This window comes from Siphateles boraxobius, unplaced genomic scaffold (assembly GCF_051911475.1).
Source record: "Siphateles boraxobius isolate OS27281-9 unplaced genomic scaffold, OSU_SipBor_1 24, whole genome shotgun sequence".
Taxonomy (NCBI): Eukaryota; Metazoa; Chordata; class Actinopteri; order Cypriniformes; family Leuciscidae; genus Siphateles; species Siphateles boraxobius.
This window is the reverse complement of record NW_027508855.1, coordinates 6,113,412-6,137,744: the sequence shown is the minus strand read 5'-3', so window position 1 is coordinate 6,137,744 and position 24,333 is coordinate 6,113,412. Positions and strand designations below refer to the sequence as shown.

The 24,333-nt window shown below is 37.3% G+C and overlaps 4 protein-coding genes across 9 annotated transcripts; 3 read left to right on the top strand and 1 right to left on the bottom strand.

The window, feature by feature from the left end:
- The first annotated feature begins 381 nt into the window (after positions 1 to 381).
- On the top strand, positions 382 to 4,621 carry LOC143748800 (uncharacterized). 3 transcript variants are annotated; one of them, XM_077241009.1, is made up of 6 exons: positions 403 to 635; positions 735 to 796; positions 1,051 to 1,294; positions 1,380 to 1,546; positions 2,443 to 3,614; positions 3,722 to 4,621. In XM_077241009.1, the coding sequence occupies exons 3-6, from the start codon at positions 1,069 to 1,071 to the stop codon at positions 4,110 to 4,112; spliced, it is 1,956 nt and encodes a 651-aa protein (XP_077097124.1). In that variant the 5' UTR covers positions 403 to 635; positions 735 to 796; positions 1,051 to 1,068; the 3' UTR covers positions 4,113 to 4,621. The 3 variants fall into 3 exon arrangements, with proteins under 3 accessions (XP_077097123.1, XP_077097124.1, XP_077097125.1); XM_077241008.1 differs by having other exon boundaries at positions 382 to 796; XM_077241010.1 differs by lacking the exon at positions 735 to 796 and having other exon boundaries at positions 525 to 599.
- A 325-nt stretch (positions 4,622 to 4,946) lies between these two features.
- On the top strand, positions 4,947 to 9,416 carry dhfr (dihydrofolate reductase). Of its 3 annotated transcripts, none has more exons than XM_077241006.1 (6): positions 4,948 to 5,173; positions 5,557 to 5,606; positions 5,741 to 5,846; positions 5,942 to 6,068; positions 7,526 to 7,641; positions 7,742 to 7,810. In XM_077241006.1, the coding sequence occupies exons 1-6, from the start codon at positions 5,082 to 5,084 to the stop codon at positions 7,782 to 7,784; spliced, it is 534 nt and encodes a 177-aa protein (XP_077097121.1). In that variant the 5' UTR covers positions 4,948 to 5,081; the 3' UTR covers positions 7,785 to 7,810. The 3 variants fall into 3 exon arrangements, with proteins under 3 accessions (XP_077097122.1, XP_077097121.1, XP_077097120.1); XM_077241005.1 differs by lacking the exon at positions 7,742 to 7,810 and adding an exon at positions 9,128 to 9,416 and having other exon boundaries at positions 4,955 to 5,173; XM_077241007.1 differs by lacking the exons at positions 7,526 to 7,641; positions 7,742 to 7,810 and adding an exon at positions 9,128 to 9,416 and having other exon boundaries at positions 4,947 to 5,173.
- Positions 9,417 to 10,289: 873 nt separating this feature from the next.
- On the top strand, positions 10,290 to 19,955 carry ankrd34bb (ankyrin repeat domain 34Bb). Its single transcript, XM_077240542.1, has 3 exons — positions 10,290 to 10,463; positions 17,005 to 17,288; positions 18,144 to 19,955. Exons 2-3 carry the CDS (start codon positions 17,086 to 17,088, stop codon positions 19,591 to 19,593), a joined length of 1,653 nt encoding a protein of 550 aa, XP_077096657.1. The 5' UTR covers positions 10,290 to 10,463; positions 17,005 to 17,085; the 3' UTR covers positions 19,594 to 19,955.
- A 121-nt stretch (positions 19,956 to 20,076) lies between these two features.
- fam151b (family with sequence similarity 151 member B) lies at positions 20,077 to 24,101 on the bottom strand. 2 transcript variants are annotated; one of them, XM_077241003.1, is made up of 6 exons: positions 23,907 to 24,101; positions 23,648 to 23,779; positions 23,332 to 23,491; positions 22,963 to 23,180; positions 22,165 to 22,300; positions 20,077 to 21,567 (listed from the first exon to the last, which is right to left on the bottom strand). In XM_077241003.1, the coding sequence occupies exons 1-6, from the start codon at positions 24,010 to 24,012 to the stop codon at positions 21,417 to 21,419; spliced, it is 903 nt and encodes a 300-aa protein (XP_077097118.1). In that variant the 5' UTR covers positions 24,013 to 24,101; the 3' UTR covers positions 20,077 to 21,416. The 2 variants fall into 2 exon arrangements, with proteins under 2 accessions (XP_077097118.1, XP_077097119.1); XM_077241004.1 differs by having other exon boundaries at positions 20,559 to 21,561.
- Between the last annotated feature and the right edge of the window lie 232 nt (positions 24,102 to 24,333).

Here is a 24,333-nt window from a genome sequence, read left to right as displayed (position 1 = left end):
ATAGAACATCTAATTAATAATTGTCCTAGGTACAAGCAGGAAAGGCTGATTTTGAAAGACAGGCTAAGTAGAGAAAAAAATTGATTTGAAATTAAGAAAATATTACAACTGAATTCAAGGCATGGGGTATAAAGCAATATTTAGTTTTTTTGGGGGGAAATGGGCTTATTAGATGGATATTGAGTTTAGTTATTATTAAAATTGTGTTTATAATGATGGGAATAATAATGCATTATTATTAATAGTTTTATTTAATTATTTTTGTAGCAGGTAATGTAGGCTATTCTGATCCACACTCTATTACAGAAGGTGGCGGTAATGCACACTAAAAACTTGTTTGCCAACCTCCATTAAAATTCAGAAGAAGAAGAATTGATCTCCAAATCACTAGGTGGCGCTCGTGCTCCACGGAAGTGCTGATTTGATTTTAACGTCAACTATATTTTTACAGTAGATGGTTTGACTCCTTATCACTCAACAAACGGCAAAAGGAGAAATAGAAATAGTTTACTTTCTGCAAACAACTTACAACTGTTTGCTTATACACAAACCTGTAAAAAAACTGGAGCGAGGAAAGTGTTTAGACGTTTAGAGCAAAGGTCTGTTGTGTTGACATGCAGTAACTTAGTTCATTTGTAAGTGACATTACATTCATTGTCAGTGATTTGTGATTTCTCGTTACTACGGCCTCAATAATACATTTATGGGCTTCAAACTTATGGACTTGTGTTTAGACAGACTGAATATTAAGATAATGTCTTTGCCAAGGAGCACAAAACTGATCTTCAAACTGTTGGTAAGACCTATTTTTTTAGTAAACTTAATTTACTATTATTTAACACTGATATTTTCAGTTTATGATTCAGTACACCCGCTGTTTTGTTGTATTTTGGTCAATTGTACATTTTAAAATAGGGTTTCTCTTATATTTATGAGTATTAAACTATGCCTTGAGCAGTGAGCACAGATCTTTACAGGTGAGGTGTGGCTCTGTAAGGCCATTGTGGTTCATATCATGATAAATGCTTTTATTGCCTTTATCTATGTCAGTAACTGTCAGAGTCAAATATGCCCTTGTTCCGGCAACTTGAGCCCACACCGGAGAGGGAAGGTCAGGAGAAGAAAAAATGCAAGAATGAATGTGCTGATGATGAGGACAAACCTTCCACACTGATAGGCCTTTGTCTTCAAAGCCTAGCTGAGAACATGAAGGATATGTGGGTAAAAGATTATGCCCAAAAATACATGGACCAGTATTTCTTCAGATACGTCATGGGTCCTTTCAGCTCATTACGTGAGTATTGAAAAGACTTGTGCATGTGTAGATATGTGTGAGTGTTTATCAAAGTATTTATCTTATCTGTGTGTTTCTCTTTCAGCTGGTGAGTTGTTGGAAGAGCTGTTGTGCATCCTGTCCTCGCGTAATTTGTTGACACGTGCCGGCCTGCACCTCCTCCTCCTCCCGCAGCTGAGCTGTCTGTCCCTCTCATCTGCATGCAGCCTTGTCAATGCCAACCTCTGCTCTCTTATCCAGATACGCTGCCAGGTTAAACACACACACCCCTTCTAACTTGGGTATATTTCGTTTTTGCACACAGTTTGCACAAACATACAGATGTGCTTGTAAGGCTTATGTGAACTTTAAAGTCACCCTTATTAGACAGCAAATACCAGATACGCCAATTAGAGCTGAGTTTCCATTGTTGAATATAAGTGCTGGCAAAGCAGCAAAAGAATACTGTTTTAAGTTTTAGGTAAGCTTTGATAAATAATATACTGTTGTTGTTTTCAGTCAGTTGCACACAAAATGTATTACCGTCATTGTGCAATGAAAGGCATATCTGCTAATTCATTAAATATGTGCAAGGAGGATAAAAAATTCAAAAAACTCAGTATGCAAATATTAAAATAAAATCGCTGTTGGTTACATTTTGAATGCTGAACAATCTATCATACATCAGTGGGATATTTTTCAACTTTAACGATTAAATGTGATAAAGCAGGTATATACAACTGTAGAAATAATTTAATATTTGGTGCTCAAGAAACGTTTCCTCTTATTATTAATATTGAAATATTGATAACTGTTATGCTTGATATTTTGTGAAAATCGTGATGCATTCTTTTCTGGATTATTTGATGAATAGAACGTTTTGAAGAACATAATTTACTTGAAATAGTTTTTGATTTTTGTAACAATCTAAAAGTTTCGATCAATTTAATGCATCCTTGCTTAATAAAAAAAAATCGAATAGCAGTGTGTATGTTTTAATTAACATAATAAAATGGAACAAACCCTTATTTACCCTAACCAGAATGTTTGGGGAATGCAAACACTGTAAAAACATACAAACAAATTGTGAATGTTGTTAGTCTTGCCTGACAATCCATGCAAAGCTCTTACAATTCTTATTTTCACTCACTTGTCTCTGCCTTGCACAGAATCTTCAGTCTCTGGATCTTAGTGGCGCACAGAATATATCTGCATCAGTGCTGTGTGAGCTCCTAGGCAGCCAACGTCGTCTCCGTTTCCTCTCCTTGGCTGGAACTCTTTGTGATCAGAGAGTGATAGCGATGGTTTGCCGCCAATGCTCCAAGCTGAAACACTTGGATGTGTCACGGTGCCTTCACCTCACCCCTGCAAGCCTTCTGCCTTTGGCCTACCAAGAACCCGCTGTCATGAATGCAAACACCTTCAACAGTCTGCTTGCATTGGATATCGGTTTAGCAGAAAATGAGAGGGATGCAGTAGCTGCAGTTGCATTCCTCCTGCTTAGTTTGTCTGGTCTTCAGAGGTTGGCAGTGGAGGGACTGGGACAGGCTTGTGTTCTCATACAGAACAGACAGTTTGAGGTGACAGAGGAGTTCACTAGTCGAGAAGGTGTGCCACATCTTAAAGACATGTGGGCAAAGCGGACACAGGAAGACCACTTGAAAGATAGCAGTTTACTGAGTGCAGATGGAGAGGAGAGTTTTAATTTGGAAGGAAAATTGGATGAATGGTTATCAATAGAGGAGAGTCACGTGGATGCTAGTGATACAACAGAGAGAAATGAATGGACAGGGATTTCAGGAGAGGGTTTTAAAAAAGATGGAGATAGAAATAGGGATTGTAATGGAAGGGATAGTGTGACAACATCCCTAAAGGATGTACAAGGACTGTCTCTGGACACTTTGGAGGCAGTAGGGAAGATCTGCCCTGACCTGCATGTCCTTTCTTTGGACTGTCTCCAGAGTAATGCTCATCATAATGCTGACAACTTCGAACAGGCAACCATTTTAACCAGAGGACTCAGTAGGTTTTCTGGACAGCTACACTGCCTTTCTCTACAGTTTGCTGGTCTTCTGTCTGATTTGGTTCCAGCCCTGAGAGCCTCAGGCTCACACCTGCTCTCGCTCACCCTGGAAGGAATCAGAGCTGATGGACGTACTCCTCTTCTGGAGCTCATCCATGCCTGTCCCAAACTCAACTCTCTCACTGTTCATTTAGACCCACCCAGCTCTAATTTGAATGGAGAGGATGATGATGATGATGATGCTGAGGAGGAGGGTGAAGACGAAGGTCTTCTTTCTAATCTTCCGTGCCTTCCACACCTCCACTCTTTAACATTAAAGTAAGTAAAATGTTGTCATTCTTGCTAAACTTCACGCTGATGCTCTTTTCCCTTTAAATCAAATGTGCTATGTACCGCTTTCCATTCAGTGTTCTTTTTCCTAACAGTTTTTCATTGGATGAACGGCAAATGAAGCCTGCATTGTGTTGGAGGTCTCTGAAGGGAGTGCTGTGGGCACTACTTAGGGGTGCTTCACTCCTTCGGAAGCTCTCGCTAATCGCTGTTCCCTGTCGCCTGGACCCTGTATTTAGACTTGTCCTAAACCATCCAGCCAAACCCCTCGGGGCCCTAGACAGTCCCCCACTACTCTGCCTTAGGTCTGTTAGTCTGAACCGCTCCGATATCACTATGAAGACTGTAGAACATATTGTAAACACTTGTAGGCGCTTGTCCCATTTGGATTTGAGTGGCTGCTGGGGAATGACTTTAAACAATATCACAAAATTACAATGCAAAACCAAAAGGAGGCGCAGTACAATGCAAATAACATGGACATGAGCTGGAGAAAGAAAAGGCCATGCTGAGATTGAAAAATAGTTGTACTGTCAGTATCATTTTTGTGATTATTCTATAAAACTGGTATATTCTAAAAAATATATGTATGAATATAATATGCATTTAATACAGTTATACATATACATAATGGACATCATTCATCAAAGATGCAAGGATAAAATTGTTTGATACAATGAAATAAAAGTACCATGCTCTGTTCATAATTAGATTTATCAATTGTCTTGTCTATTTTCTATCCATATAAGCCCATTATGATATTTGAGTTTTAAAATTGTTTAACACATTCTGTCACCTGATGGAGTTTTGGTTCCTTTCCACTATCGCCTTTTTCACCATTGTTGCCATTGGCTTTTGGCTTGCTTAGTTGGGGACATTTAATTTTATATTGAACAATACTATTACAACATTATTTTCCTGTTATCTCTGTAAAGCTGCTTTGAAACAATCTGTATTGTAAAAAGCGCATTATAAATAAAGGTGACTTGACTTGACTATTTTTGGACAGATATTACATTTTTTTGTTTTTTTAAAAGATGAACCGGATTGTTCATTACATGCTTTGTCAAGTTTAAAAAAAGTGTCATGCATTTTATAATATTTGAATACTTATGTTTTTATGCAAATATACTAGGATAAGAACAAGGAAAAATCAACGTATTATAATTGTTCCGCTGCTTTCAGTCTGTGCACTTTTTTCTTTAAGGGCTACTTTTGAATGCGCATGTGACAGGAAGAGCGACTCCTTCACTATAATAGAATAAGTTCATTGGACAATGTACTGGCGCCAACGCAGTCCTACAGCAAATCAGTTCAGGAGCGTCACGTAACGTCGTTCATATTTATGAGCCAAACGTTCTACGTAACGCTATATTTGTAAATTCGCTGGCGGGAGGAAGACCAGACAGTGCTTATTAGCTAAAGTTTGAATTGTTATTTTCATTCAGGATAGTTATGTTTCGAATACTCAACTGTATTGTAGCAGTTTGTCCAGATATGGGAATAGGGAAAAATGGAAATTTACCCTGGCATCCAATAAGACTAAGGTGAGAGAGAAGCCGCACGTTTTTGTTGCTAACTTTCCATGATTTGATATTGTGACAATAAGATTAAAAGTGTTGGTTGTTTCGTATTTTGCGATAGCTATAAGTTGTTACTCGTTTGCAGTGATGTGAATATAAATCGATGTCCTGACAGTTTTTCAAAATGACTATTCACAAATTAATACAATGAAAACGTCTTACAAAATCATTATCAGCTAACGTTATATGAAATCGAATATTTTATGATTTCACAGGTCTTGAGTTAGAGCTTGGACTTTGTCCTGCAGAAAAAAACCCCACCTGACATGTTCCTAACCTTTTACACAAAGCACGCCTCAAAATAAATCCCAACCATTAGCTTTGATTCTTCCTTCTTATATTTGTAGTAATGAATTCAAGCACTTTCAGAAGATGACCATGACCCCTTCCGTTGAGGGTAATACAATGCTTTCATATTTGTCATTCCGCTTATTTTTTTTCATATTTTATTTGTTTGTTCTGAAATTAGTCAAATCTTTAACCGAATCTCTGTATTGTTGTCTTTTGCATTCACTCTGTGTCATTTGACAGGTAAAAAGAATGTGGTCATCATGGGCAGAAAGACTTGGTTCTCTATTCCTGCACAAAACAGACCCCTAAAGAACAGGATCAACATAGTTCTCAGCAGAGAGCTCAAGTAATCTAAATACTTACACTTTATTTCACCTCACAGTAGACTGCTACCACTTATACGTTTAAAATGTTTTGTATTTTCTATCACTCACTGCACAGGACAGCCCCAGAGGGAGCTCACTACCTTGCTTCAGACTTGAGTTCAGCTCTCCATCTGTTAGACAGCTCTGAGGTCGAAAAACAAGTGGACCAGGTTTGGATAATTGGCGGCAGTGCTCTGTACAAGGTTGGTACAGGACTGATTGCCTACACCAGGGCTATTCAATTAGCTTCATTCGAGGGCCGGACTATTAAATCGAAAAGTTGAGGTGGGCCGGTGGGTTTATCTTATTTATTGAAACATAACAGTATCAATAAGTAAGCTAAACATAAAAAAGTATTGTATTTACTTGGAAATGTGGTACCCAACAGCATGCACATTTATTAGACCTTAATAAATAACTTATTTACAAATATTTTAAATAACGTTATACAAGATCATAGCAATTGGTAAGAAATATTTTATTAAGAATTATTATAGGTTTAAATTAAAATATTCTGACAGTGAGACTTAGTAACCACAGGTAAAACCATGCATGCACTACCACTGTTTAAAAAATGCCTAAACAGGTAAAAACTATACACACAATCAAGTATATATTCCTCTACCCCATAATAAATCAATGCAATATATATGACTATAACATAGCATTCAATATAAATATTCCACATTTCTGCCCAAACCATGGTAAATTACTATGTACAGTACATTCATGGTAAATGTTTGTAAGGGTGGTGATTATGGGATTTATAGTCTTCTAACTTAGTTCATGGCACAATGTTTCTGCTATTTACCTCATCAGTCATGTTGGTATGTTGAGGCTGTTTCATCTGATTTAAAAATAGTTAAAGTCATTGAGTGATTTGTGGTGTGTCAGATTGAAACGCTTCTCACTGGATGTCGCAATGTTGTTTAATAATAGTGTCCGGGACCAGAGTAAACGCAACTCCTTTAAGCGTGCGTTCCGTTATCCACTGGGCCGTGCTGCGTAGTTCAAAGTAAACTAGTGACACAACTGAAAACAGCGCTATTTTTTTCTCTATTTGTTGTTCTTGACCGAGAAACCGCTTCAGATGATTCAGTGACAGAACTGTCTGAACGAGTCCGAATCGTTTCAGATCGTTATGAAAGCGCGTTTGGCCAATTCTTGGAAAGGAAATAATTCTAACCAAAGAATGATTAATCCACGAATGATTGATATCGCTGGTTCAGTCGACAGAAATATGGGACACACATAATAACTGCTGAAGTATTCGGACTGAAAACGTTTCTCAGGTCAGTCGGAGCGCTCATGGTACGAATAGCCGTACAGCTGCAGGCACCACTAGTGAGTGGGTAAATTCTTTTTCATTTACTTCTTATGTTTCTATTTTTAATTTCCTCCAATTGTATGAAATTTATGTATACTTGTTTTGTAAAGTAATAGCCAATTTTATCCCAAAATTAGGAAATATCATGTTTCATCGGTTATACAGAATACGTGCAACTGCAGATCTCTGTATAATCAGTTGTTATGGAAACTACCTCAAGGCAAAATGCACAAAAGACTCCCTTCCTTCATACTCCTTCCTCTTCATTCTGTTAATATCTTGTACAATGTAATCATCATACACTGTTTGTGAATGTTGTGCTGTGTTCTTTAGGAGGTGATGGAGCGCTCTGGTCCCAGGCGTCTTTTTGTAACACGGGTCCTCAAGCAGTTTGACTGTGACACATTTATACCTGATATTAAAATGGACAAGTACAAGCTCCTGTCTGAGTGAGTGCTTATACAGTTGTTTGAATGCTTACATTGAGGTATATAATATTTTTTTAGCCAATCACCTAAGCCGTAAATGCCATGTGATTAATTGCTCTAGAGCTGCTTTGAAGTCTTTCATTAGACAACTAATCTGTTGGTGAATATGCTGTGATGTCATGGACAGCAGTTAAGGAAATACACCGAACCCTACCATTAAAGAGTTTGGGGTCTGTACGGTTTTTTTTTTTTTTTTTTTTATAAATAAAAATTAATACTTTTATTCAGCAAGGATGCATTAAATTGATAAAAAAAAGAAATTATGGTAAAGACATTTATAATGATTTATGTTTCAAATTAATGCCATTCTTTTAACCTTTCTATTAATCAAAGAATCCTGTAAAAATGTGTCACAGTTACTAAAAAATTGTTAAAGCACCACAACTGTTTGCCCGGAGTTCTCCTTTAATAATAACTTTAAATGTTTCTTGAGTACCAAATCAGCACATTAGAATGATTTCTGAAGGATCATGTGACACTGAAGACTGGAGTAATGATGCTGAAAATTCAGCTTTCGGATCACAGGACTAAATTATATTTTAAAACGTTTTCAAGTAGAAAAAGGTTATTTGAAATTGTAATATTATTTAACAATATTATTTTAACTGTATTTATGAGAAAATAAATGCTGTCTTATTAAGCATTAAAAAACTTCTTTCAAAAACATTTTAAAAAATCATACTGACCCCAAACTTTTTCATGGCTTTTAAGAGTATGGCACTTTTTCTTGCTTACCTTCATTCCTCACATGTTGCCAGTACTCTGAACTACTCTGAACACTATTGCAAACAATTTGTGTCATAATGATTTGTAGGAGCTATTATTAAATTTCTATTTGTGTTAAACTTCAAAAAGGCCATTTGCTAATGCTAAAACGGCACCATTTGAAACATTTTTATTTATAAAGTACAACCTTTTTTATACATATGTTTAGGAGTATTTGTCTTGTCGTATCCTTGAATAAAGCAGATAGATTTATTGGCACTGGAACAGTCATGCTGTATTGTGTATCCAGAGAGAATAGTGAAGAGAGTTGCATCAATGAGGAGAAAAAGCTCTCTTGTTATGTAAAAATGGCATCTAGCATCAAAGGTGGATTGCATCAAATGTCACGTCTCTCAGGCTCACAGTAAGCATTTAAAGAGAAGTTAAATCCACACAGGATGTTGATCGCTGTCACTTCATCTGACAAAGAGCAAAATGGATTTTGTTAGGTGTGTTCTCAAATCATTTGATTATTTTCAGCAGTTAATTGGAAGTTAACAAGAATCTATACCATCCAAGTTGAGTATTTATGAAAGTTTGAATCTGTCTGCTAAAGGCTATTTTGTTTTGTGCATGTTATGCAATTGTGTTGTGTCTGTATTATGTTTTGTTTTTAAAGGTATCCTTTGCTTATGTTCTTATTGTTCCTTCTTTTTCTTTTTTCTTGTTTCCTTCTGGTTAGATTCCCAGGTGTACCCACCGGCTTACAGGATGAGAATGGTGTTCAGTATGTGTTCGAAGTGTATGAGAGTACCGACCACTAAGAAGAAAATCTTTTAAGTAGGAGATGTGGACTCTGACATGTTGCATGATGTAGTAGTTTTCATTTAAATTATGCTTGTAATTTCCTGACCCCTTCACCCCTTCTTATCTCTATCACTTCAAATCTCATGTCCACTTTCCTTATTAATTAAAATATCAAATGTCCAAAATATGTTGTGATTCCTGGACAATTAAAAGATATGATGTTACTTCTATGATTGTTCTTTTGAAATTCTATGTGTGGGCTTTTGCAGTTTTATATTCAAAGTAAAAAGTAGACAGAAAATCATGGGACGAAAGAGGGGGTAAAATCAGCCGGATTCAATCTGCCATGAGCACAATAGCTCAACATGTTGCATAGGGGCTAAGTCTCTGCTAATTTGTGGCCTTTTCTTAATGATTTATATTGGGTTGGAGAATGAATCTGAAGCACCTGGTTTTGGACCACAATAATTTATTAGTATGGTGTAGGGCATGGTTCCACAAATCCTAATCAAACACCTGAACAAGCTAGTCAAGGGCTGTGTACCAATTCAAAGGCTGCATTCTTCGAAGGACTCGGACTTCAAAGGCAGTCCTTCGATGGCCGCTAAGGTCTGACTGTTGTTAAATGGGACACTCTAGCCTACGGAAAACTGTTCTTGTCTCCTAGCAACTGACAATTGCTGTTGAAGAGCAGCAGTAACGTTTAACCTAAGTTATATCCAACTGCCTTAAAACAAAACAAGGTTTACAACCTGTCTAAATGTTCACCTTTGTCCATTTATTTACATAATAAGGTGTCCAAACTATGTAAAATTGCTTCTTTGTTAAGATATAAGTTAATATTTGAGCTGCTTTATATAGGGGTGAATTCAGGTAGTTTGGGACATCTTTTGCCATTGAGATGAGTGGGGAAAAGTGTCCCAATCAACCTGAATTTTCCCCTATATATTTTTTATTTTTACATTGGTATCATTAGATACATTAGATCATTTGAGTAAGTTAAACCCAATGCTTAAATTTAAAGTATTATCGGAAAATTTCTCTAACAAAAAATCCTGTTGTCACCGGCGCGTAATAAATTCTGGGGTATGCGAGGCCGTGAAGGGTCCATGTGTTGTATTTCCCGTAAAACAAAGGGCGCATTTCGAGGCCGCATTTGAAGGAGCCTTCGTCACACAATGGTGACGCAATCAGTCTTCGAATTGCGGCCTTTCAACGATGCAGCCTTGGAATTAGGACAGCAAATGTCTTCAGTTACTATAAAATTGCAGGTAAGTGAGTTTGATCATGGTTTGAGCTAAACTCTGCAGAGCAGTAGCACTTCAGGGCTGGATTTGAAGAACCCTGTTGGGCCTCCTTTTTGCTACCAATACAGCACCGATTCATCTTGGGAATGATAGATACAAGTCATTCGCAGTGGCCAGAGGGACTTTGAGTCATTCTTCCAGAATAGTGGCCAGGTCACTATGTGATGCTGGTGGAGGAAAACACATGTTCCTCCATGATACCCCAAAGTGGCTAAAAAATATTTAGATCTGGTGATTGTGCAGGCCATGGGAGATGTTCAACTTTATTTTCATGTTCATCAAACAATTGTGTCGCCAGGTCTTGCTGTGTGTATTGGTGCATCATCATGCTGATACACGGCCCCACCTTCAGGGTACAATGTTTGAACCATTAGGTGGTCATCCAAGATGGTTCCGTAGCCCTTGGCACTGTGCCCATCAAGCACGGTAGGGAATACCATGATATTGCATACCAAACCATCACCGTCCATCCCAGGCTTCACACTGGGCACGCAACATTCCGGATGTTAAGCCTCTTTGGGGCTTCTCCACACCGTAACTCCCACGGATGTGCAAGACAGTTAAGGTGGACACATCAGAGAACAATACATGTTTCAGATTATCCACAGCCCAAGATTTGCACTGTTGGCACCATTGAAACTGACATTCGGCATTGGCACGAGTGATCAAAGGTTTGGCTATAGCAGCTCTGCCCGACCATGAATATTGATCATGTGGAGCTCCTGTCCAACAGTGTTGGTTAGGAGAGTGGAGGTGTGAATTTAATTTAATCCTGCAGTGAGTTGGGCAGCTGTGGTTTTATGTTTTTTGGATTCAATCCAGGTTAATACCTGGACATCCCTTTCAGACAGTTTCCTCTTGGTCGACAGTTACTCCTGCTGGATGTGGATAATGTGCATTGTGATAATGAGTATACTGCATTGCAACTCCATATGGTAGAGAGTTTGTCATTTATATGCTAAAAACAAAGTTGTTTAATAAAATTTAAGTTTGCTCAGGGATTGTAGGGCAGCCTCTTGAGAAGCTATATGATTCAGCTTATTATAAAAAATTTGTTAAAGCTGGCTAATAATATAATCTCTGACTGACCATAATAATATCCTACATGAGTTTGTTTTATTACCATCAAACCAGAGGTACGGGGTTCCAAAATTAAACAAAGTGAGGCTGAAGCACTCTTTTGTGCATCAGGCTATCTTAGAGGTGAATAAGACAATCAAAAATCAACAGTAGGCCTATAAGCGAAGGTGTTGTAGTGGTGTAATTGTATAAGCATAGTATAGGAGTGTAAGGTGTAATGTAACGTTTAAGGAAGTGTAAAGTATAATATGTGACTTTTTTTGTGAGTGTAAATTGTATTGTGTGGATCAAGTGCATTTCAAATGTTTATTGGATGTTGATTGTTGTAAACATAGATACTGTAATGCAAGAAAAATGGCAGACCACAGCTCTTGATACACCACAAAGACTGACTGTCCTGGTCACAGATGAGTCAGAAAGACGCACACTAAATATTTTTCCTAATTTCAGATATTCAGAAAACCATATAATAAGAAAACCATAACGAGGATTAAGTGCTTCTTGACATGGAGGCATATATTTGGATCGTACAGAGACATAAACTGCCATCAGATGACATCTTTCCTGGGAAGCAAGACAATGCCAGGAGTCATTCTGCACATGCTAAAACTGAGTGGTTTCTAGACACTCTGCACCATGTGCCTGCCTGTTTACTGCAGTCCAGATATGTCTCTTATGGAAAATGTATGACCCATCATGAAAAAGAGAATCAGGCAATGATGACCACAGACTGTTGAGCGGCTGTCTTGTATCAAGATTGGGCAAATATTCCAATAGCAAAACTCCAACAATTAGTATCCTCAACTCCCAAATGATTAAAAAGTGTAATTAAAAGGAAAGATGATGTGACACAGTGGTAAACATGTCTCTGTCCCAACTTTTTGGGGTGTGTTGCAGCCATCAAAATCAAAATTTGTTCATATTTACAAAATACAATTATGTTGGTCAGTGAAAACATTGGAAAACTTTTCTTTGTACTTTTGTCAGTTAAAAAAAGTTTAAATAGAATTAACAAATCACAGATTCTTGATTTTAATGCATTTTACAAAATGTCCCAACTTCTGATTTGGGGTTGTACCTAAATTTGATAGTAATAAATCATCTTTTCCATATCTGCAATCCACTTAATTATTCTTCATCTTGCCAACTGCAAAAGACAACCTGCTCATCTCCATATCCAATAGCAACTGAAGTGTCTGCTATTACGCCAGTCTGAAGATCTGACTGCTTCATGAATATGCATGTTGTGTTTCATCCTCGAACTGGCTGATTGACAAAGGTTGTCATATAGTTCAGAGAAGGGTCACAATACTAATGCTTTCAGGTTCACCCACAAACTCCTTCATGACCCCTACTTTAAAAAGCCAAATGCTGCAATCAGGCACAACCTTTTTAAGCTGATTGTTTTTGATATGTCAGCCTAAATGTTCTACGAATGTTTACTGCCAGACTGAAATAAACCTGACTGGAATTCCAATTACCCAGCACATGCACCTTAAGTAGCACTTAGATATATTTTCAGGGTACAAACAGTATCTAGAGACTTGACAAGGGTGTGCACTTCATTAGCTTATGCAAGCGAGTTGCCATTTAGTTTAAAAGGTAAAAGAGAGCAGTTGGAGGGCTGTTTAAGACTTGCCATTTGTCTCTTTATTTCTGTCATTTGTGTCTAGTTTTTATTATCAAATTAAACTTTTTTCCCATTTTTAATCTGTTAGGAGTCTTATTATTGGCCCTTCAGTGCCATCATTGCAGTTTTATAAATAGTGACTGCATCACTCAAACGGATCAATACACTCCTCGGGAGCTAAACTGCTGCCTCAAAGGCGAGACAGTTGTGTCATAATGATGTAATTGCACAATAGGTGCCATCACCGTGCGATCGTGTTGACATCAGAGTTAGGAACAAATGAGGGTCTGCGTACAACCTCTGCATACGAGTTCAATAACTCCTTCGCAATGTGAGAATAATGGAGCTATCACTTACTGACGCTGGATGTGCTGGGACTGGCGTCACCTTGCTCTATTAAGCTTGACTGTCCTCCTGATACACAGGCACTTGTTCTCTTTCTCTCTCCTGTATCTGTGCCACTCTTTGATTCACCTTCAGTGAGTGCACATCTCCACATGTTCATCTCCCACTTCAAGCTCCAGCTTTAGTCTCACCCCTGGATTACTCGTCTATTTACAAAGATGACATTCCACAGGAACAAGCTATTGGAAATCTAGAGCAGAGACTGAGATAAGAGGTAAGGACATCATTTAATCTCCCTAAAAAATATGCATACTTTTTAATATAAAAACAAAACTTTACCTTTTTATGCTGTATAATGACATTTTTTTTGTGTTAAGTTAATATGAAGGATTTCTTACAGACTATTTTAGATTTGTGATGCTGTTGGTCTTACGGTATGATGTGAGTGAATATAGCTTTTTTATTAGTGTTGACCTTGAATCTGTTCTATAAAAATAAGATCAAAAATAGTTCACACGAAATAGCATATTTAGATTATAATGCAGATGATTTTCAGTAACAATGGACATTGTTTGTGTAAAATTTACACACACACACACACACACACACACACACACACACATATATATATATATATATATGTGTGTGTGAGTGTGTAATGTGTAATGTGTATATACATATGTGTGCAAAAACAACAATGTCCATATGTATATATATATATATATATATATATATATATATATATATATATAATGTAGGATTTCAGGTAAAGTTGATTCACGTTTAATTAAAACAACATTTTTTATATATATAAAATGATTAAGCAAAAAATATTTATACACTTATATTAACTGAAGTTCACGCATTAAGTACAAATGATTGGGTATAAAATTTAAACACATCATGCAAATAATTAATTTCCAATTTAACCAAACAAATGCAAAGTAAAGGGACTACTGTTTGTTGCTTTCACTGTTTAGCATATGAATCTATACTATGGACATGGAAATGTATCTTTAGCATTCTCCTGGCAAACCTCGAAAAAGCATTTCCCACATTAATCAAGACACAAAAAAACTATTCTTATCCACTTATCAGTTGATGTCACAGAGAGTGCGTTTTCATTTTCCCTGCAGGTGTTTTGAGAGGGACAAATTCAGCCCACCATTTGTGAGGAGAATTAAGCATTGCGTGATCTGGCATGAATCACAGATGCACACAGGTGCGTGGAGTGGTCTGTTTGGTGCTCCACTTCAGCACTGCTGCTGCAACAATCACCACCCTCATCTGTTTTGGGCCTCATTTGCTCCATGCTTTTTAGCACAAGGCAGCAACAGAGGGAGAGAGACCTGTCATTAAAAATTCTCTCTGTTCCCAAGGGCGATTGAAGACTAGGGGAATGGCACACAAAGCTGTGGTTTTAAATGCCAGCCCAGGGAGCTGTAGGAATTAGCAGCTTGAACCGAGATGTCCTGCAGGCATCAGGCAGTGTGCTTGTACCAGACCAATCGGGACTTGTAACTTGATTTCAAAAGCCAAACTGTCAGGACAAAGTGGTTTATTAGCATAATAAACATGACACACAAAGAAAGAAAGAAATGAGGTTGCTCTTGTTCAGGAAAGGCAGACATAATTAAGGCTATTAAAGTTAGGTAAAGGTATTATAATCCGCATGTGTGTGTTTTTTTAAAGAAAACATTTATCCACGGTACTGACGCACTCTCTAATCTAGCATTTGTCACATGCAGCCTTCACTGCTAAGAAAAGCTACCATGAGAGTGACAGCCCAGGTTTTCATCCTTTTCATTTTGTTGGAGGACACAAAAAGATTAATTTCCTTCATTTTACCTCAACTCCAGTGAATTCACATTTATAAACCTGAGTGAGGCAATCTGGCGCTCGCTGTTTGTTAAATAAAGAGTGCACTGCAACTGCACTTTGAGATGAGAGAACAAGGCCACATGCACAATAGACTTTATAAAGGAATGTCTTCGTTCTATGTGGCAAATAGGCCTACAGATTGCCTCAAGCTATTGAATTTCAACCTACTGACAAAAACACTGCTATTGCTCTTATAAGAACAGGATGTGCATGTCTGGTGCAGGCTTATATGCTTAAAGGGATAGTTCACCCAAAAATTAAAAAAACTGACATCATTTACTCACCCTCAAGTTGTCCAGATGAGATACTTTCTTTTGATGAACACAAAAGAAGATATTTTAAAGAATGTGGGTAAACAAAAAGTTGATGGCCCCCATTGACCTTCGTAGTATTTTTTTCATATTATGGAAGTCAATGGGGCCCATAAACTGTTTGGTTTCCATTATTCTTCCAAATATCTTCTGTTTTGTGTTCAGCAGAAGATAAATTCATACAGGTTTGGAACAACTTGAGAGTGAGGAAATCATTTAATTTTGGGGTAAACTATCCCTTTAAGACATTACATATACTATAACTACTACTTTAAAAGTAGCTACACACAAGTACTGCAGAAATTAAGCTTAATCGACAGCATAATAGTTTCAAACCATATCTGTCATTTTCTTTAAAAAAAAGCAGAAATCAAGGTTACAGAAATGCACTTAGTGAAGTTCACAACATAATTTTGGGAGGAGTGAACCCATCTAATCTTTCAATGAACTGCCGGAGCATATAAGCAGCCACTCACCTTGCTCTGGCATCAGCTGTTTTGGCATCGTAAAGAAGTAAATGGGGCTGGTTTTTAGAAGATTAATAAAAATACTTACATTTATCCTTGTGTTAAAACGTATTATAATTGTTGTTTTAACTCTAAAGTTGTTCTCATCATTTGAATAACATTTAATATTTTAAGTGTTATGTTGTCATGGCAATGAAATAAAATAGCCTATAATATAACTTATAAAAGTTTACAAATTGGCCCCATTCACTTGTGATTGTTAGTGTCTCACTGTAAACCAGATTTTTGCTTTGTAAAGAAAAGGAGCCACAGGTTGGAATTAATTATTCTGTTTATTATATTATATCAACATGATGTTAAAAGCGCTGTCGATTGACCTTAACTTGTATTAAACAAAGGCTATGTTGCATAATTGCAGGTTAGGAACAAAAATATTCTGCAAAAATTCAAAGAATATAAAAGAAAGAGTAATTCATATTATGTAACAGGGATTAGATAACTAATTCAGTTTTCTTATGTCTTCTTGTCAAGTACTACCTAGACATGCCACCTACCTAGTCATCATAACAAACATCTTCACATTAGTGTCTACCCGATGAATGGCGAGAGATTAGAGCAGGAAACCTCTCTAGCATATTCTTCTGAGGCGAAGAGGGAGAGAACATTTCAATGTCAAAGAGACATCAGGTTTGCTTTGATGCGAATTAATTGGATAAAAAGCAGACACTTAAGTGAAAACCTTGAAAAACTCTGCTTATAAAAAAGTATGCTCTCCTTCTCTTCCCTGACAGAAGCCAATAAAGAAATCAGCTTCTATGACCCACTGAGCCAACCCGACATTAGCCTCTCAGCGATCACACCACCTTATAATCATGGAGGACTCAACAGAGGTGCGCACGGGTGGAAACTCTTTGCTGAAAGCAGTGTATCTGTGCCGCCTGAGGTTGACGCGCCTGCTGCTGGAAGGAGGGGCTTACATTAATGAAAGCAATGAGAGGGGAGAAACTCCACTGATGGTGGCCTGCAAAAGTCACCATGCCGATGCTCAGAGTGTTCCAAAACCCAAGATCATCAGGTGGGTCTCCTGTAAGTTGATTAGCTGATTATGAAACCTAGATATTTGTGTTTTTTAAAGTACATAAAAATGTTCATACACACAGTGTTCATACACACAGTGTCTCTTGAATGATGAGTGATGAATGATGAAAAAATGCATATTTTTAATTTCTGAAATAGATCATTATTGCGTGAGGGTTAATAAGTCTCTTAAGCTATCAGAATATTTGACCATTTTATAATACAAGATCATAGGAATCACCAAAAATTATATTTAAAAAAGAAAAGAAAAAGAAAGGTTTACCTTTGAAGATACACTACATTTCAAAAGTTTGGAGTCAATACGATTTTTTTTTAATAATACCTTTATTCTGACACATTAAAAACAGTGGAGTAATTCCTGCTGATAATTCAGTTTTGCCATCACATGGATAAATAACATTTTAAAAGATACATAGAAAATGGTTATTCTAAATTGTAATAACATTTCACAAAATTACTATTTGTGTGTATTTTTGATTATATAAATCTAGCTTCGGTGAGCAGACTTCTTTCAACAACATCTTACTGACCCTAAATGTTTGGATGGTAGTGTTTTTGGAACTTTTTTTTTGGATAAGATGTTTACACTTTTTACTTGATGGTGACACCACATGAGTCACTGAATCCCAATGTTGAAAATGGCATAAAAGTTTTTTAACAATCAGATGAGTATATCAATAATAGTATATCTTAGTACATGTGTCTTATACTACATTTTCACTTTTATTTAGTATTTACAAGATTTTTTTTTACTGTGGACACTCTGATTGACTCTCTCATTGATCCCTTCCTCTATGAGCTACCCCTAATGAATCAATCTTCTTCTCAACAGGTATCTTCTTGAAAATGGTGCAGACCCCAACATTCAGGATAAGTCTGGTAAGACAGCCCTAATGCATGCCTGCATAGAGCGGGCGGGCGATGAGGTGCTGTCGCTTCTGCTATCCAGTGGAGCTGACCCTAGTTTACAGGACCACAATGGTTCCTCTGCTCTGGTCTACGCAGTTAACGCTGGAGACAAGGATGCATTGAGAGTACTACTGGATGCCTGCAAGGCCAAGGGCAAAGAAGTCATCATCATTACAACAGACAAACTACCCTCTGGAAGACAAATGACCAAGCAGTATCTGAACGTACCACCACCTCCAAATCTTGAGGACCGGTTGCACTGTGCCTCTGCGTCATGTATGTGCCCCTCTGAAATTAATCTTTTTACCCCGCATATCTCACCTCCCAACAACAACCAATCTGAGACCCTGGGATCCACTCCAACACTTCCCACATTTAAGCCAGGATCACCGACTCAAGATGCAAGCCCTCTGCAATCGGCTAGTGTGGTGAAGCTGCTGCATCTACAGAGGCTTAACTCAGAGCCCTGGCTGAAGATCCCTCCTTCTTTGCTCCTACAGCAAAGCAAGTCCTCTTCCTTTGCCGAGGAGCTTCTAGATATCACCCCCGAAGAAGAGCTCTCATTTGGGTACAATGGTTCCAGACCTCTACTGAGAACGACGGTAGCTCGGCACCAAAGCATTGACGTCAAAGACTCTACTGGTCTGCTTAGAGGTTTTGAGACAACATCTGATGGTGAAAGAGAACTAACAAAAGAACAGAAATGGCTCAGTAGAAAAATGTCCTACGATGGTGAGTTGCTACCGCACTCTTCCTCACATCAGAACCTCAAGCAGGCATCCATCTCAGACACTGCTCCTGTGGACCGGAACCCAGACTGTCTTCCCAACCTGGCTGTTTCAAGCCTGCGCAATGTGTTTCGTCGCCGCAACTTCGGAATGGACCACTACAGTTCTGACTCTCAGTTGCCTCAATTTGGGAGCCAACCCTCTGAAGACCTCGGGAAGACTGGAGGAGGAACTGGGGGGACGGAGAAACGCAAGCTTGTTACCAGCCGCTCCACCACTCTCTCTGGATCCAGAGAGTCCCTAGAGAGTGTCGTTCAGAGGAGGAGCCCGGCGATGCTGGAGCGGAGGGGATCTGGAGCCCTACTCCTAGACCATATCTCACAAACCCGTCCTGGTTATCTGCCACCTCTTAATCCGCATGCGCCCATTCCAGATATTAAAGTCAACACCAGTGTTGGCATCACCAGTGGAAGCAAGCCTGTGGCAGGAACTTCACCCATTGTTCCTGGATTGAGGCATTTTGTCCCTATTGCCCCGAGCCATCCCAGAGATCTCAAGAACAAGAAGAGTCTGTTAAGACGACACTCCATGCAAACTGAGCAGATCAAGCAGCTGGTCAATTTTGAGGAAATCTTTGGTCAGTAAACATCACAGAGGAAAGTTGGGATACATATAGAAATTGTATTTGTCAAAGTCTGAAATTTGAACAGAATACATTTTAAATATGAATGATAATAAACATAACCACACCCTAAAATGCACTTTCCAGACTGGACAGTGGTAATATGTTTATTTTGACTATTGTAAACTTTACTGCACTTTACAGCTGTTCTTTGTACTCTCACTCATTAGTGCACTGAATCAGAATACTGAAACATTGCTGCTGTTTAATGTACTGCTGTCTCTTTAAACCAGATTTATGCCTGCAATGTCTTTGTATTTACAACAGATAATATATTGTGACTTGTATTTATCCATTGACTAAATAAATGCAGCGTAAAACAATACTTACAGTTTCTTGCGTATTTATATACAGTATATAAAATTACGCATTGTATAATAGAATTCAGCATCATTGGACAGATTAAGAGCTAATTTACTGCACTAATAAATTAAACAGAAACAATATAACAGATAACAACACTTTTATTGTATTTTGTTATACACTACTGTTCAAAAGTTTGGGGTCAGTAACATTTATTAATGATGTCTTTTTTTTAAATAAATGCTGTTCTTTTTAACTTTCAATTCATCAAAGAATGCTGAAAAATGTATCACAATTTCCACACACACACAAAATATATACAGCAGTTTCCACATGTGAAATGTTACTTGAGCACCACATCAGCATATTAGAATGATTTCTGAAGGATCATGTGACACTGGAGTAATGATGCTGAAAATGTAGCTTTGCATCACAGGAATACATTTTATATTAAAGTAGAAAACATTTATTTTTCACTGTAATAATATTTTACAATAGTACTATTTTTACTGTATCTTTGATCAAATAAATGTAGCCTTGGTGATCATTAGAGACTTCTTTTAAAAACATTTTAAAAATCCCCAAACTTGGTGGTAGTGCATATTAATAATAAAGATAAGCATTCTTCCCCATACTTTTATTATTCATTTGTAATGACAAAATATAAATATACAAAATGTTACAAAAAAAATTTCTTTCCCTTTGTACATTAATGTGTTAAGCATGACACAACCAATATAATTCATGTTTAAACCTTAAACGTAAGACTCAGATACAGAGTGCATAGGAGGTATTTATATGTTACAGTACATGTATATTGTGTTTAGCTGTTATTCTTTGCAAAGTCAATAGCTGATTCCATCTAAAGTTGTGAATTTAACTTGTGTACAATTGGAATATAGCATAAAACATTGCAAATAAAGTAGCGTTTCCATGCCATATGTTCAAGAGAATAAAATGGTCACTTCCTGGAAAATTGGTGCAGAAATATGGAAGTTGCTGCATTTGGGGAAGCCACTGGGGCTCTTTTTGCTACATTGTAAATGACTTGCGTATCAGAGCGTGCAGATGAAAAGCAATAAGATAACATGACAGTGGTTGCGTTCGGATGCCTGGTGTTTGGGAACGCAATCATGTGAGATGCTTCTGGGGGGGAATTAAACCAAATCATTCTGATGACAGACTTTGGCTCATGCATTTCAGAATGACCAGTCCTGGTTAGTCCAGTTATCCAATCACATCCTCTGCTGGGTTAAAGTCACATGAGTTTTTTGTTGCACATCAAGGGATTTAAAGTGTTTCCATCATAGTTAATGAGCATGTCTTCTTGTATCCGCCAAAATGTATCCGCCAAAATTGAGAGCATGTTTTTTATGCACATTTTTTAAGTTTATGCTTCTCTTTGCGTTTCCATTCAGCATTTTTAGGCAGAAAAATAGGCGGATGGAAGCATAGCTAATGTCAGTAAGTTTAATTGATTTTTTTAGGAGTAGCCAGGTAGTCCCTTAAACTGTGTGAACTGTGATTCTAACAGATCATAGTAGATCCTGGTTTTGTTGAAGTTTTGCCTGTAGGGCAACAGATCTTCCACATTAAGGACATCATCCTTGCCTGTCCATACAGTCAGGCTGTACCTTAGAGAGAGAGAGAAGACAAAATGTTAAACATAATCTCATTAAGGCTGACATTAAGGAAAAGCTCAATTATCTTCACCAAGTGTATAAAAATGTATGAATGGTGCTTTTATTTTGGCATCTTAATATGACAGTGACAATTAACAATGCGCTTTTAAGGAATTTGTTTTTTTTCCACACAAGGAACTATGCTTTTTCACAGAATTAATAATTACCTTACTTCCCCTTAACTTGTTTTGAGCGACTGCAATCACCCTCAAAATCTAACTTAAGAAAGGGAGAAGACTGGTGAAGAGCACTATCTCTGTAGAGGAGGCTTAAACCTTCCCTTCACATCCTGTAATACCTCAACACCGTCCTTCAGATAAAGCAATGAGTTTCTATTCCAGTCACAAACAAGTGTAATAGACGAACCAGAACCAAATTATCCAGCAAGATATTACAAAGCATTAGGATGAACTTCATTGTGTCCATGCTTATATAATATGAATCAATCTCCGAGGTAATAAAAAGACTCCTTCACACAGATGTGTGGCTTAATAGCATCTGTAACAGTAAATCTGGACATACATTTAAATAGACTTATTAATTTCTCACCGGTCTGAACGCTCTAAAAGCCACTGGAACTGTGGGAAGGACACAGGAATGAGAGCTGCACGGACTGGAAATGTGACCGGTTGCTTTAGGGATCTGCATAATTCTTCCATCTGATGAACCATCTCCCAGCTATACCCTATTTCCCAGAACAACACAAACACAGAAAGCAAATACTAATCAAGGTCTGAATTATAATAAAACTAAATTCATAAGGAAGTCAAAGCAAAAGGCTGGGAGCAAAAAGTAAAGACAGTCTTTACGAATTTTTCAAGGTTTTTCATTTTTTCACTCTTTTGCTTACCAACGCTTCATTTATTTGATCAAAAATACAGTTAAAAAAGTAATATTTTTAAATATTATTACAATTAAAAAAGAACTGTTTTCTTTTTTATTATCTTTTAAAATGTAATTTATTCCTCTGATAGCAAAGCTGAATTTTCAGCATCATTACTCCAGTCTTAAGTCACATGAGCCTTGAGAAATCCTTCTAATAAGCTGATTTGGTGCTCAAGTAACATTTATAATTATTATCATTAAAACAGTTGTGTTGCTTCATATTTTTGTGTAAACCCTGATTTCAGGCATTTTTTAGGCTTCTTTGATGAATACAAAGTTCAAAAGAACAGCATTTATTAATTCATCATTTATGAATATAGCCTAAGTCTTACTTTCTTAAAAAAAACGGAGTCTTACTGACTTTTGAGCGGTAGAGTATATACAGCATATATATAGCACATGATTATCACTAAAAACAAAACTTAAGCGCTTTTCACCTTAGTGTAATAACAATCTTCTTACCACGATTGTCTACGTCTACATTCCATCCAGTGGTCCAACCCAAAGAAAGAACATCATTTTCTGATCTCCGAGCCACTTCCTGTAGAAAAACATAAGGGTCCAAAGGGGTAGCTTTGCCACCAGGGCCAGGAAGAACATCAGCATTGATCCACACGGGTCCCAGCAGCCGATCTCGGACCTCTTCGAGTAGAATCATGGATTGGGATACAGCTGCGAGACTGTGAATCAAAATGAAAAGTCGATCTGCCACTCATTCGTAAGCGGCAAGGTCATTGTGGGAGCAAACAAGCACTATGACTACTGTCAAAATAAGCAGTATTAAAATCTAAGAATAAAAACGCTGTGCTGTTTTAGAAAAGGAAAAATCACCTTTTGAAGTCCAATTTTATTCCTTTGTCTGATTTCACAACTTCTTTAAGCCAGTCCTGCAGAGTTATATCACTGTCATTGTCAGGCGGGTGAGCCATAATGGGTTCTTTTGGATCTTGACCCCTGAGAAGAACATCTGCTTCAATCATCTGTGCAGAACCTCAAAAAAGAACAAAGGCAAGAGTGAGAAAACATTATCATAATACGCATTATTTCTCAAACTCGATCATGACGTGGTCATTAGAAAAGCCTACGGTACGTAGTGCAGGACCAACATATACGCTTCTTCATAAGTTACTCTGTAATGTATACTCACCTCCGAGAGCCTCTATGAGTTTGCTCTTGCTATTTACGGCATGATACCACTCAATATCAGCAGCATCTTTTCTTTTTATCGTCCCCTTGTTGAGGAAATATTCCAGTGTGTGTTCACTCATTGATCCTGCGACTATACAACATAACCAAGTTTAGTCCTAGTGAATTTACAAAGATTATTATTTATTTATTTTTAATTTGGACCAATGCAGTGACATTATCTGATTAGACCGCTAACGTTAACAAGTAAGCTTTCTTACCTTTGGAGTTTGACAGTGTCTGTAATTTGAGGTAGCAAACAAAAAAAGATGCGATAACTGTGGCACATAAGATAAAACGGTACCATTTGTGTCTAACTAAACCCATGTATTGTTATAAATATCTTTTTTTGCGAACATAACATTTGCATTACATTACGACAGCTACTACTTTCGAACATTACGGAAACCGGTAGCATAAAGCATTATGGGATATGTAGTTATTCAGTCCTCTGCAAGCATGACGCTACGTCTTTCCCTTTCTTTTACTGTCTATGGTCTTTCCACGTCGAAATGTTAGTCAAAGGTTTGGTTATTATTATCAATTAATTAATAATAATAATAATAATAATAATGAAGATATGTTTTAAATACATGTAATTTTACTGTCAAATCTAGCGAAATATTTTAGAAGTAACAAATTTAAATA